The 15408-nt window shown below is 42.3% G+C and overlaps 1 protein-coding gene across 1 annotated transcript in view; it reads left to right on the top strand.

The window, feature by feature from the left end:
- The window catches only part of LOC103352168 (uncharacterized), an 82930-nt gene that overhangs the window by 1257 nt on the left and 66265 nt on the right, over window positions 1-15408 (top strand). The window contains exons 2-5 of the mRNA XM_089311279.1: window positions 1927-2107; window positions 11749-11863; window positions 12031-12204; window positions 15140-15246. Of these exons, the coding sequence (XP_089167405.1) occupies window positions 2004-2107; window positions 11749-11863; window positions 12031-12204; window positions 15140-15246 (500 nt within the window). The 5' untranslated portion in view covers window positions 1927-2003. The remainder of the gene's footprint in view (window positions 1-1926; window positions 2108-11748; window positions 11864-12030; window positions 12205-15139; window positions 15247-15408) is intronic.

Raw genomic sequence — 15408 nt, 5'->3', positions numbered from 1 at the left:
ACACCAATCCCCACTGTTAATTGACTGAGTGAGAATTGGCAAGATTGTTAATGTCACTGCAGTTCTCGGTGTGAGTGTGTGCAGGTATTTTATTCAAGACCCAAGTAGTGTTGATACTAAGAGATCCGTCATTTTGCCCTGTCATGTCTGGTTTGCTTTAGTAATAACCTCTCATTCTTTAATCAATTTTACTAAACAAGATATTGCATAAAATAGAGGATGGAGAGAGAGAAAGGGGGCATGGAGAAACCTGCTTGGTGATGAAACTGGTATTCTCCTGTAGCTTTGTGTGGAATGGGAACTTCAGCACAAGGTCACATAAACACAGGCAGGGAGGTGAATGGGCAATTAATTGTCAGCTGCACTACTTGTTTTCATGGCTTAGAAACTCATGCCATGGGGCTCACTGGGTTGCAGTCAGTTAAGAAGCCACTTGCGATGCCAGCATCCTGTATCAGAGTGCTTGTTTGAGTCCTCACTATCTCTCTTCTCATTGAGTTTCCTGCTAATGTGCTTGGGTAAGCAGCAGAAGGCGGCACAAATCCTGGGACCCCTACCACCCATGTGGGACACACAGATGGAGATCCTGGCTTCTGGTTTGGGTCTGACTCAGCCCTGGTTATAAGCTGTTTGGGCAGTGTACCAGTGGATGGAAGAACCTCCCTCTCCCTCTTTTCTCCCTCTCCCTCTCCTTGTCTCACCTTTCTTTGTCACTCTGCCTTTTAAATGAATAAATAAATCTGAAAAAGACCCTCATGCCTTGCTTAGTAAAAATGACAGATAGCTGACCTTTTTCTGTCACTGGTAAATGTTCTGTGGCACTTTATGGAACCTATGCATTTTATAGCTTCTTTAAGTCTCTCCTTTGCAACTGGCCTGTACCTTGATGGATTTTATGTATGGGCACCTAGCTGAATGTCCAACAAATATACCCTTCAATGCATGCTATATGATCCCCATATGGACACAGATGTATGCCACAGCAAAATGGTCCACCCTTGGGATCAGTGCTTTGAAGAGATGCTGTGGCAGGAGGCAGACTCCTGGCTGTTTGGGAAGGCCCTTCTTGTCATGGCTGTCTGGATAAGCTCTTAAGATCAAGGACCCTTGGCCACCACAGATACTTCTCAAGGGTAAAGAGGATCAAGGGCAGGACTTTCTAATGTGGCAGGGCCAGGGAAGCAGCCTGGTTGGATCTAGTGGGATTTTGGATGTATTATGAAGAAATGGTGTGGATTCAGTCTTCTATAAGGCTCTTGAGATAAGATTCTCCACATGCCAATATCTGGAGAAATAGGGAGTAGATACCTGTTAGTTGCTATTTGACTGGAGCATAGAATACTCTAACCAAATAGATACCTAATGCAGCTATATGTTTTAAGGGATCTTAGCAAGGTACTCTATGTGTATGCACACTGAGTCTTATGGAGCCATCCTGTGACCTTGCAAACTCATCCATACTGAAGACTGCTTTAACACTGACTAGAGTTTCCAGGCTGAGGCTCCCAGATTCCTTTTGCCCAGGCTTACATCCTCCTTCTATAATGCTAGCTCTTACTGTTCCAAAGGGAAGTAATAAGGTGGCTTCCCTGGGCCTTTGATTCCATGTTGGTCTGTATTCATGTGCCACCATAACAAAGTAGTACCAGAGATGGTAGCTTAAAAACAGAAACTGATTTTGCCTAGAAGTCCAAGATCAAGGTTTTAGCAGGGCTAGTTACTTCTGAGGGCTCTTGGAAAAAGGCCTGCACCAGGCCTCTCTCCTTGTCCTACAGTTGGCCATCTCCCTGTGTCTCCACACTGGCTTCCTACTCTGCAAATCTCTGAATCCAAACCTCATTCTTTAATAAGAACACTCATGTTACAATTGTGCTCACCTTAACTTATAAATAATTGCATTTGCAATGACTCTGTTTTCAATTACAGTGACATTCAGAGGCCTGGATGGTTAGGACATCAACATATGAATTTGCTGCTGGGCACAACTCAACCAGTGATGTTCCATGAAAGAAACTACCGAAAAGGAAAAAGACCAAAGCAAGATTTCTAAGTGGTGGGATTTAGAAAGAAGGGAAGAGATGTACCTTAGGACATTAGCTACAAGCTTGTAAGTTCTCTCTCTCTCTCTCACACACACAAGGCTCTACCCCCAAGTCACACTGTTATACACCCCGGTGGGAAGTAGGCTAAAAGAGGGAGCCACTCGCTAGCTGGTGGTTTAAATATGACTCTGTTATAGGTGAGGATGCTCCCTGACCCCACTTATTTCTTAGAAAACAAGAATGTGAGCGTCATTCATCAAGCAAATATAGATAGGAGGCTGCTACATACCAAGTCCTTCTCCATCAAATATGCTGCCCTAATGGAACTTGCTTTCTAGTGGCAGAAGCCAGAAATAAGCAATAAACATAATAAACAAATGATAGATTCGTAAGTACAAAAAGAAGAGAGTGTATGGATTGTGCAGTTGTAGTTGGAGAAAGACCAACCTGAGGGGGTCAGATGTGAGCAAAAACTTGAAGGTGAGAGGGAGTTGGTCTTGGCCGGGGCATGGGAGGAGCCTTTGCCAGCTGCAACAGAGAGCAGCAGCTTCAGAAGGCCTCTGTGGCTAGAGGGAAGTGAGCAAGGAGGGGAGGTGCAGGAAAGGAGGTCAAAATGTGATGGGAGAAGGGTCACGTCGATCATTGTGGACTTGGCTTTAGCTGGGTGTGTTGGAGCAGGGTTTTGAGCTAAGCAGCAACATGTTGTGTGACATGCTTGCGAAGGCTCACCTTGGGTGGTCTGGAGGACAGACTCCAGATGGTGAGGGTGAAAGCAAGAAAACAGTGGAGAGGCAGTTACAGCATTGCAGAGGAGTGGTGCCATGGTTTGGTGCCAAATGGCAGCAGTGGAGGTGGTTCTTTGCTTGAACTGGTCATCCTTACCACAGTTTCTTACTTCCAAGGCATTGAACCAAAATTGCCTGAGTGCATCCTCCTTCATGAATGCTTTGTTCTGGCCCTCAACCAAGATCTGACTCATACTATCTAAAGTGAGTTACTGTGGTTTTCCCTTCTAGTCACTGCTGAAGAGCCATCTGTCCATTCCAAAGTTGAAGTTGTACCAGGGGTAGCATTCTTTTTACAATATTGCAGGAGTACTTAAGGGAATCCCATTTCATTCCTAACCTAAGATGAGGCAGTTGTAAGCTCCTGGGTTAACTCAATGATACTGTATTTTTGCTGTTATCAACAATTTTGTCACATAAAACTTTCTTGTAGGCACTATTCCTAATGCATGGCTCCTGAGCTATGGACAAGAAAGTTTCCATTGTGCACACGTATGTTGTTGTAGCAGTGCTTGGTCTCCGCATTGTGTGAGATTGTTGGAACATCAAAAATTAGTCTTCTCGCACCTATGCCAGTTCTATGATTCAGACTTCTAGTTCCTTTAATATGAGACTGGGCCAGCGCCACAGCTCACTAGGCTAATCCTCCGCCTTGCGGCGCCAGCACACCGGGTTCTAGTCCCATTCGGGGTGCCGGATTCTGTCCCGGTTGCCCCTCTACCAGGCCAGCCCTCTGCTGTGGCCAGGGAGTGCAGTGGAGGATGGCCCAAGTGCTTGGGCCCTGCACCCCATGGGAGACCAGGAGAAGCAACTGGCTCCTGCCATCAGATCAGCGCGGTGCGCCGGCCGCAGCGTGCTGGCCGGCCATTGGAGAGTGAACCAACGGCAAAGGAAGACCTTTCTCTCTGTCTCTCTCTCTCACTGTCCACTCTGCTGTCCACTCTGCCTGTCAAAAAAAAAAAAAAGAGTATGAGACTGGAGGGATTGCATGCTCTGTAAGATTCTAGCAGATGTTTATGTAGCATTGTGTGCCTGTATGCACTCAGGATTATTGTACATATTCAAATACTTCCTATAGGGGAAGGATGGGAACACGAGACAAGTTGATGTTCCCAGTTTAAAAATCTAGTGGTAGAGCTTGGAGATTTTTTAAAAAGCTATTTATTTATTTGAAAGAGTTATGGTGAGAGAGAGACACAGAGATATTCCATTGGTGGTTCACACCCCAAATGGCCAAAATGCCTGGGGTTGGGACAGGCTGAATCTAGGAGCCAGAAGCTCTGTACAGGTCTCTCAACTTTTGTGGAAGGGGCCCAAGCACTTGGGCCATCTTCCACTGCTTTTCTCAGGGCATTAGCGTGGAGCTGGATTGGAAGTTTTAGGAGCCCGGACACAAACCAGTGCCTATATGGAATGTTGGCATCAGATTTGGTGGCTTTACCCACTACACCAAAATGCTGGCACTGAGTTTGAAGAATTCTTGGGAGATCATGGTCCTGCTGGATTCTGGTAGTTATTGGAGGATTATTCTCACAGGAGTTCACGTTCTTGCTGCTTGGAAGCTGAGGTCTGAGGACATGGTGTGGACAGGGCTGGGACCTTCTGAGGCCTTGCACCTCCACAGGTACATACTGGCTCTCACTGTGTCTCCACCTGCTCATCCCCTGTGTGTGTCTGTGTCAGAATGTCCTCTGCTTCTGGGACAGAAGCCACACCGCCTTAGGAATCACCCACGGCCTCACGTTGAGTGTCTCCAAGTGCAGTCACCTTCCGGGGTACTGGGGATTAGGAGACATGTCTCAGGGAGTGACAGTATGTGACTCTTGCTGTTTTATGGCTCAGATCATCCCACGTTGGCCTAGGCTTCCTCTGCATCAGCTCTGGTGCCCCTCCTCAGGCCCCCTTCAACTGTGGGCATTTTCTCTCTGGTCCCAGGCTGTTCCTGTCCCTTCTCTAGCCCTAACATCATCATTTCCCCAAAGAATCCTCACTGCTTCCATTGGATGGTGGGAGCTGCCTCCCTTGGGGCAAGTCTGTGATCTGGGGGTGCTGGCATCTGTGAGGGAGCAGAGGAGCGGGGCTTGAATTTTTTCTTCCCAAAGAAACCTTTTATTTAATGAATACAAATTTTGTAAGTACAACTTCAGGAATATTATGATTCTTACCCTCATACCTACTCTCCCACTCCCAACCCTCCTCTTCCTCCCTCTCCCATTCCCAGTCCCATTCTCAGTTAAGAAAAAAAGCCAATAAACTATTCCTTGAATATGGCACAGGGGGCTGGCACTGTGGTGTAGCAGGTAAAACCACCACCTGCAGTTCCAGCATCCCCTATGGGTGCCAGTTCGAGTCCCAGCTGTTCCACTTCTGATCCAGCTCTCTGCTATGGCCTGGGAAAGCAGCAGAAGATGGTTTGGGTCCTTGGGTCCTTGCTTCCACGTGGGAGACCCAGAGGAAGCTCCTGGCTTAGGACTGGCACAGCTCTAGCCATTGTGGCCAATTGGGAAGTGAACCAGCAGATGGAAGACCTCGCTCTCTCTCTCTCTCTCTCTCCAGACTCTCCCTCTCCTTCTCTCTCTCTGTAACTCTGACTTTTAAGTAAATAAATAAGTCTTTTAAAAAAAGTGACACAGTATTAGAACCAAATTCTCAATATAAAAATCACAAGCAATTTGACCTTTGCCCCTAATATTGCTGTTCATTATCATAAACTATATGGATGGAAAGTAGCATTTCATTCACCTTTTAAATTAAATTCTTTTTCTCACCAGAGGCACTAAATACTGTTTTCTATGTCCATGGATCACTTGTATACCTACAAACACATACATATCCCAATTTAAAATTAAGTTCAGTGTTTTACTGTTTTGCACTGGCCCCAGAAGCCAGTGGAGTGGCAGCACCAGGTCGAGGCTGCCCCCTGCCTGTCACCTCCCTGCAACCATGTGCCTGAGCCCAGGGGAGAGGGGCACATGTGGCCCATGGGTCGAGCCTCACCAGGGCCCAAGCCACCTGGAGACACAGCCCACTATCTCCTGAGCCCAGGGGAAAGCTGTGGGGCTGCCCTGCTGGGAGGGGGCGGCTGTGCTCCCTGGGGGGCGCCCTCCTTCCCACTTCCTGGCCCTCCTGCTGCCTAGTTCTGCTGAGTCCAGGCCGCAGGAGAAAGTGGTGCAAGAAGCACTGCCCGGCGTTGGGGCGTCCTCCATGGCCCGGAGGATGGGGTCTTGGCCAACCAGGAGTGAGAGCAAGGGCCGCCTCGGAGGGGGAGGGGCTTCTGGGCGGAGTCTGGAGGAAGAGGAAGGAATGTCCGGGAGCGGAAGGGGTGGGGCTTAGCCTGGTGCACATGCGCGGCAGTTGTTGGGCGACAGTTACTGTGAGCCGAGAGGTTGAAAACCGCGAAGCTCCTCCGTTGCATGGTGGCTAGACTGCCACATTTCTTCCTATTTTGCTGCAGAGGTGGCTGAAAGCCCCTGACAGCCTTGCTTATGGAGAAATTTTTCTCCTGGTCTGTTAGCAAGCTTGCGAGAAAGCGCGCTCGGACGGTTACGGAGTTCGAGAAAAAGCGCTTGAAGATGCGGCCGCATTTTGGATACCGCCTGCTCTACTGGGAGCTCGGTGCCATTCACAGAGCTGCCAGCGCGGGCAATGTGGCCGCAGTGGAGAAAATGCTGATTTGCAGAAGAAGCAGTGTGGATGATGTGGACCACAAGAGCAGGTACTGGAGGGTGGGCAGTGGGGCCCAGTGCGGGAAGCCCTCGCCCCAGGCTCCCCTGCTTGCTTCCCTGGACACCAGTCCATGTTTATGTACACAAGTCCAGATCCACGTTGTGATACACATGATCAAAAAGATAACAAGAAAATTTCCATAATCTCTCAACCCCTGGGTTAAAGTCTGAGTAAACCCAATACCCGTTTGATGTCAGTTCACACCTGCGTGTACATGGGATTGTAGAAGGAAACCTTGGCATGAGAGAACTCATGTTTACCAAAAAAGTGAGCTTTAATTTTATCAGTCTTACATGCGCCAAACAAAAATATCAAAGTTTAAAAATTTCGAGTTACACATTCTACTTGTCATTTACTGCTCTGCTAACACTCATTTGTAATGTAGCAAATAATGAGGTGCTGTTTTTGATGTAAACGTGCTGTTTTTAGAAATTAATCAGGTTTCTGACAGTTGAAAGGGCAAATGCATTGGAAATCCAAAAACATAATATGAAACAAAGATTTAGAACTTGATACTGGTAACATTTAATATTCATAAGAAAACACGGTTTACTTATGCATGAAATACTTCTTAACGGAGGAAAACTAGATTTTTATAACACAAAGCTACATTTCTGGTAGAGTTAAAAGTTGTAAATAAACAATGTGAGAAAAATTTCAGAAGAAAACAAAAAATGTGAAGCAATAAATTTTTTAGTGGCCAAAGACTTGATGAAGACTGAAGTCGAAAGCAAACATCCTGGGGTGAACAGTTCAGCACAGTGGGTGAAGTCACTGCTTTTGGATGCTGGTGTCTCATAGCTGAGTACAGGTTGGAGTCCTGCCCACTTTGCTCCTGATCTGACCCCATAGCTTTTGCCAGGCCTGTCCTTGGCTGTTGTGGGCATTTGGGGAGTGAATCAGTTAACGGCAGCTCTTTGTACCTTTCCTCCTCTCTCTTTCACTCTGCCTTTTAAATAAGCAGTTTTTAAGGAATTACTCTGAATATTTGCTTAGGAAATAAAATAAAACTTCCTGTGTATCTGGATGAAAATAACAAAACAAAACAATATATCTTCAAAACATTTTTACAACAAGTATATTTCAGGTGAAAAAAATGGATCTTCATTTTACAGAAATCTGTGCAAAGCAGGAAAACAACACTGAACTTAATTTTAAATTTGGATATGTATGTGTTGTAGGTATACAAGTGATCCATGGACATAGAAAACAGTATTTAGTGTCTCTGGTGAGAAAAAGAATTTAATTTGAAAGATGAATGAAATGCTACTTTCCATCCACATAGTTTATGATAATGAATAGCAATTTTAGGGGCAAAGGTCAAATTGCTTGTGACTTTTTATATTGAGAATTTGGTTCTAAGTACTATGTCACTTTTTTTTAAAGACTTACTTATTTACCTGAAAGAGTTACAGAGAGAGAGGAGAGGGAGAGGGGGAGGGAGGGAGGTAGGGAGAGAGAGAGAGAGAGGTTTTCCTTCTGCTGGTTCACTTCCCAATTGGCCACAATGGCTAGAGCTGTGCCAGTCCTAAAGCAGGAGCCAGGAGCTTCCTGTGGGTCTCCCACGTGGAAGCAGGGACCAACGAACCCAAACCATCTTCTGCTGCTTTCCCAGGCCATAGCAGAGAGCTGGATCAGAAGTGGAACAGCTGGGACTCGAACTGGCACCCATAGGGGATGCTGGAACTGCAGGTGGTGGTTTTACCTGCTACACCACAGTGCCAGCCCCCTGTGTCATATTTGAAAAATGCATATGCCCTCCACCCTTCAATTTCATTCTATTTATTTATTTATTTTTTTGACAGGCAGAGTGGACAGTGAGAGAGAGAGAGACAGAGAGAAAGGTCTTCCTTTGCCGTTGGTTCACCCTCCAATGGCCGCCGCGGCCGGCGCGCTGCGGCCGGCGCACCGCGCTGATCCGATGGCAGGAGCCAGGAGCCAGGTGCTTTTCCTGGTCTCCCATGGGGTGCAGGGCCCAAGCACCTGGGCCATCCTCCACTGCACTCCCTGGCCACAGCAGAGGGCTGGCCTGGAAGAGGGGCAACCGGGACAGGATCCGGCGCCCCGACCGGGACTAGAACCCGGTGTGCCGGCGCCGCAAGGCGGAGGATTAGCCTAGTGAGCCGCGGCGCCAGCCCAATTTCATTCTTTTAAAATAACTTTCAGAAGTAGGCATGCCATTTGTTTCTCTTATTAGCGCTTAAAATGGGCATATGTTAAAAAGAACCTACATAATGGACCTATAAATTATGGCGCATTGATAGATTGCTTTGATAGGTGACCATTAAAGGTGGAGTGTCCCACAGATGCATGTGGAAATACAAATATGTAGGCAGTCTGTATAACAAGTGAGAAAAGTGTTTGTTTATACATACACACAAATTGTGGACTGTGTTAGCCAACAAAATGTGATTAAAATTGTTACTTATAGGTATTTGAATTCTTGTGAAATTTTCTTTATCTTGTCATTTCCAGAATGATTGGATGTAGACACTCTAGTTAAATTTTTAATATTATTGAGATTAAAGAATTACTTTGTTTTTAAACATGTTTGTAATGTTAGCTGTCTCTTCCAAACTATAGAACTTTCAGAAACTAATATTTAATGCCAATCATATGGCTGGAGTTGCCATAAATGTGTTTTTATAAGCTATTTTGCACTTATTGTTAGGAACCATGGATTGTGTAATCAATAGGTATCAATGAGCCATTTTTTCAGTTTTATGAAAACGCTTTATATAAAGATAACACACTTCATGTATTTCATATATACAATGTGAAGAACATAATGGTACTTCCCACCCTATCCTCCCTCCTTGCCTGAATCCCACCCTCTCTCCTACTTTCTTATTTTTCTTTTAATTTTTACAATGACCAAGTTTCACTTTACTTTGTAATCACAAGCTTAACCTTCCACTAAATAAAGAATTCAATAAGTAGTAAGTGGAAAAACAATGTTTTCTCAGGAGTATAGATAAGGGCTATATGCAATCAAATCTGAAAATGTCGATTTCACTCATCTGCGTATTTTGTACTCTGTATGTTAGTTACCACAAATCCAGGAAAATGTTTTAGTTGCTTGTTGGGACTGGTGTATTTCCCTACGCTTAATGATCTCCAATTGCAAATTGTTGTGAAAGACAGGGTTTCATTTTTTATGATTAAATAGTATTCCATCATGGTTACATAGCACACATTATGCGGTCATCAGTTTATGTACATCTGGGTTGATTCCATATCTTAGCTATTGTGAGTTGAGCTACTATAAACATTGGGTTACAGATAACTCTTACATATGCTTACTTTACTTCCTTTGGGTAAATTCTTTGGAGTGGAATAGCTGGGTCATATCACAGATCTATTTTTAAATTTTTTTTCCTACTCTCTTCCATAATAGTTATGCTAATTTACGTTCCCATCAACAGTGTATTCGGGTACCTTTTCCCCACACTCTCACGAGCATTCTTTATGTTTTTTGATTTTTGGATGAACACAATTCTAACTAGGGTGAGTGTGGAATTCATTGGCATTTCCCTGATGCCTAGTGATCCTGAGCATTTTTTCATGTGTTTGTTGTCCATTTGTATTTCATGCTTTGAAAAATGTCTGTTAAATCTTCTGCCCACTTCTTAACTGTATTTTCTGTTTTGTTGTTGTTGAGTTTCTTGAACTTCATGTGTATTTTGGATGTTATTCCTTTATCCAATGTATAGTTTGCAGTGTTTTCTCCCACTCGGTTGATTGCCTCTTTACTTTGTTGAGTGTTTTCTTCACTGTGGAGAAGCTTCTTATCTTGATTTAACTCCATTTGTCTTTTTTTGCCTTTATTCCCTGTGCTTCTGATGTCTAATCCAAGAAGTCCCTGACTATGCCAATGAATTACGGTGTTTCCCCTATGCTTTTTTCTAATCATTGTATGGTTCTGAGTCCTAGGTTTAGATCCCTGAACCACTGAGTTTTTTTTTTTTTGTGAAAGCTAAAAAGTATGGATCTTGTTTCCTACTTCTGCATGCAGAGATCGAATTTCCGCAGCACCAGTTGATGAAGAGACTGTCCTTTCCCCAGGGAGTGATTGTAGCACATTTGTCAAAGATCAGTTGATGGTAGATGCATAGATGAATTTCTAAGCTCTCTAATCTCTTCCATTGGTCCAAATGTCTATATCACTTTATTCCAAAACCAGGATAAAAAGTTAACAACCAAGAAAGACAGCTATAGACCAGTGTCACTGATTAACACAGATAAAAATCCTTAACAAATTCTAGCTAATGGAATCCAACAACACATCTAATAAAATCCTTCACCCAGATGAAATGGGATTTATCCCTGATGTACACAGACATTTTGACATATACAGATTAATAAATCTGCTACATCACCTTAAGAAATCAAAGAACAAAACCATAGAACCATTGAATTATCTCAATAGATGCTAAATTTTTAAATGCTGCCAATTACAGTGGGAAAAGTAATGAATTATGATAAGCAGCACTTCAATGTGAGAAATGATAAAGTGAGAGGCATTGAGCATATTCAGAGTCAGTGAATTATAATATTTTCTCTAATGCTTCAAGGATATATGGAAAGTCAGGATAATTATATTATCTTACTCAATTAAAATGCTGTTTTTAAGTCGTGGTATTAGTATAAGCAGCACTTCAATGTGAGAAATGATAAAGTGAGAGGCATTGAGCATATTCAGAGTCAGTGAATTATAATATTTTCTCTAATGCTTCAAGGATATATGGAAAGTCAGGATAATTATATTATCTTACTCAATTAAAATGCTGTTTTTAAGTCGTGGTATTAGTAATGACTGCGTCTGACAATTACTGAGCTGTTAGTTGTGTCAGCAACCGTTCTAAATATTTTACATAGATTTTCATTGAAGCATCACAATGGTAAACTGAGACAACTACTCTTTTTCTCCCCATTCTTTTAATCAGGAAATTGAGATACTCAAAGTCCTAGTCATAACTTAAAATAGGATTTAACCAAGCTGTGGTTAATGTAATGATCATGTTATTTTTCTTTAATAGGCTTCTCTTTCATTAGTTTAGTGACAAGAAGAGATGATAAAGTTCTTTGTTCATCAGAAAAGTATTTGTTTTGAGGGCAGGGGAATATGCTATTTTATTCTTACGATTATATGAGAAATGGCCTGTTTTGTGATTGTGCAATCTAATTTCCTATAGGACCGCTCTGCACTGGGCCTGTGCAAAAGGCCACCAAGACGTGGTAGCTTTCCTCATAAGCCAAAGATGTCTACTTGATCCGCAAGATAAAAGGGCTGCAACACCGCTGATAAAGGTATTTAGTGCTCAACCATTCCAGTATAGGAAGGGCTTGGTTTATATACTTAGAATAAAAATGAATTTATCTTATTTATATATGACTAACTGGTGAAACCATTGGGATGGGGAGTTTTTCTCTGAATTCCTAGAAGTTACAATTTATGATTGGTGTATTACTGGCAGGCTGTACAGTGTCCCGCTGAGAACTGTGCTACACTCTTACTGGATCATGGGGCTGATCCAAATATTGAGGATGAAATTGGCAACACTGCTCTCCACTATGTGGCCTACGGAGAAAATATAAGAATGGCCGAAAAGCTGCTTTCCAGCAATGCAGATATCGAAAAGAAAAATAAGGTATGGATCATCTAGCTTAATGTTTAGACTATTGGAAATACATTTTTAAAAGATTGACATGTATAGAAGCAGTTTCTCATATTTGGGAGTACCAGCTGCATCGAATGAAGATATTTTATGAAAACTGTCCCAGATTTAAGTTTAAATATTGATACCATTGCAGAAATACTGGAAAGGACAGACTGAGAGGCATTTATGGCCAGTATTTATGAAAGCACTGAATTTGTTAAAGGTCAGACATATTTTCAAGGATATTTTCCCAGTTACTTTTTTCTAAGCGGTGCAAAAACAGGAGAAGTCCAATTTTGTCTTGACAAAGGCTTTTGCTTAAAACTCAAGAAGAAAGCATGTTGTAGTAAACAGAAATATGGCTGTTGCTGTCCATTTCCTAAATAAGTTTATTTATATAAAAGTTACCTTAGAGTGTCAAGGGTTAACTGGGAAACTTTGCAAGAGAAAAGGATAGAAGAATGAAACATTTGTAAATTAGGTAATTGAGGGAAAATACGGAGATGGGATTTTTGATTTGTTTTTGTTGAGTTTTGTGTAGACCAAGTATTCTTTGATTGAAAGTATAATAACTTGTACTTTCATTAATATCATTAATAAGTTGTAAGTTTGCTTTGGGGAACCATATTTGGAGTGACTAGGTGGTGATGAATGTAGAAAACAAGAGGGAAGAACAAATGATTGACATTTTATTATGGTAGGAAGAGCTGCTGAGGAAAAGTGTCTAAACTCAGCTCTCAAATAGAGAATGTCTTTGTGGGAAAGTAGAAGAAAAGGATCCTACAAATAAATCTAAGTTGGACTTTGAGTTTACTGTTAGTTGATTTATTCCTACTCAAGAAAAATGAAATGGGATGTTCAGTGTGTGTGTCTCTTACTCATTCCTCGTTTTGGTCAAGTCTCCAAATGATGTGTGTGAGAGGAGAGATGGAAGTGGTGGTTGTCTGCTGCACCAGTTCTCGGCTGGAGTTGTATATCAGAATGACCTGGAAAAACTTACAAGTCTAGTTAGTCTCTCCAAGAGTATTTTATTTCAGTAAATCTTACTACGTCTTTACATGTATACTTAAAAACCTATCTCTGAGAGTCTGACAAAACCCTTGTTAAGAACCACCAAACTGTTAATTGTAATGTGTAAGTTCTTAGGTCTCAAAAACTATTAAGAATCTTGAGAAGAGTTAGAGTTTGATGGATGCTACATTCGAACAATACTAACCTCTGATTTTATCTGTCTTTCTTTTCCTTTGTAGTTATAAATTCAAAGAGATAATACTAATAATTCTCAGCCTACAGAATAACACTTACGGATAGTTTTACAAAGAAATGTATATTGCAAGCAGGGCTTTATGGTTAGAATTATAGCAAATTATGAACCTTTTTCCTCATTGAAGCTTTAGGATACACAATCAAATCTTGTTGTGTTGAATTCATGGAGCGCTGACACATAATCACTATGGCAGACTTAAAATTGAAAGCCATGGTAGTGTTAAGAATATTTGGATGAGCCGACGCTGCGGCTCACTAGGCTAATCCTCCGCCTAGCGGCGCCGGCACACCGGGTTCTAGTCCCGGTCGGGGCGCCGGATTCTGTCCCGGTTGCCCCTCTTCCAGGCCAGCCCTCTGCTGTGGCCAGGGAGTGCAGTGGAGGATGGCCCAAGTGCTTGGGCCCTGCACCCCATGGGAGACCAGGAAAAGCACCTGGCTCCTGGCTCCTGCCATCGGATCAGCGCGGTGCGCCGGCCGCAGCGCGCCGGCCGCGGCGGCCATTGGAGGGTGAACCAACGGCAAAGGAAGACCTTTCTCTCTGTCTCTCTCTCTCTCACTGTCCACTCTGCCTGTCAAAAAAACAAAACAAAACAAAAAAAAAAAAAAAAAAAGAATATTTGGATGGACATTCTTTTAATAGTTCAGTTTCAACATTCCTGTATCTCAAATATCCATTTGACTAAAACCTGTCAGATTTAAATACAAATGGATGGTTATTTAACTGTTGGAAAATAGTATATTGGGTGTGCCCTGTTGACTACATAGTGGGCCTGGTCTTTCTTTTTGTGAATTAGGTGATGCTAAGAAAAGTGAAGATATTACATGTTAATACCTGCTTTATACAAAATCATTTGGAAATGCATTGCCAGCTGATACAAAGACTCAAAGGAATCGACTGAACATGGTGCAGAGATGTGTGTAGTTTGCCTCTGTAAATTGTTTCAAAATACAAAATTTGGGAGACTGATGCACACCTCTGACTGTCAGGATTATCTGAAGGATTCCAATCAGGGATCCTTGAGCTCAGATTACTGAGTTGTATGCTGTACAGAAGGTTTCCTATTTTTAAAAGGCAGATACCCTCCAGTTTGCTTCTCTCCCCACCTAGGGGAACACAGGATGCATGGCTTTGTTATATTTCTCAAACAGATGATCATGACATTTTTCTGTTGGTGGACAGTATATAATTTGTGCAAAAGTAAATGTTCTTGGAAATATGTATTGAGAAACACTATTTTTGAGACAATAATTTAGGTCATCAGTTGAATAAGAATGCTTGAAATATTAACTACTATGTCTTAGGGTTTAGGGCTACAGAGGTAAAACATGTAGCCCTTGCCTTCCAGAGGACCTTGTGTTTTTATTGTGTGCAATCAAATAATTGTAATATTCCATGGTGAGTGTTTTGATGGAAGCAGTGAACCCTGGAATGCAATTGTTTGGAGTGAGTCTTGGTGATGAGTGGGTTCCATGCAATGAGGCAATGGAGAGGAGAGTTTTAAGAGGAATGTGCAGTACATGTGGAAACACAGGGTGGGAAGAAAGAGCCTCCTTTAATTTACCTTCTACATTTGATGTCCGAGTTTGCATTGTCATCTGAAATATGTTCAGTTCTGTTGAGAAATATGTAATAATGTGAATTGTGAATCATTTTTTACAGACTGGCCTCACACCACTGTTAGTGGCTATTCAACAAAACCAAGAAACTATGGTTAAATTTTTAATATTACAGAATGCAGATGTTTTTGCAGTTGATAATCTAAACAGGTAAATTATTTCATTCTATATTTTAAACTCAGTGATGTTTATCAGTTATAAAGTGATTCAAGTCAGAAATATGAAATAAAATGTTAGTATATTATTGAGATACAATGAAAAGTAACAATAAAAATCTATCTGGTAGGAAAGCAATTATGCATACTGGCCAAC

This window comes from Oryctolagus cuniculus, chromosome 13 (genome assembly GCF_051225735.1).
Source record: "Oryctolagus cuniculus isolate XC-2025 breed Fujian yellow rabbit chromosome 13, ASM5122573v1, whole genome shotgun sequence".
Lineage (NCBI taxonomy): Eukaryota > Metazoa > Chordata > Mammalia > Lagomorpha > Leporidae > Oryctolagus > Oryctolagus cuniculus.
The sequence above is the reverse complement of the archived record's forward strand: the minus strand, read 5'-3'. Positions and strand labels throughout refer to the sequence as shown.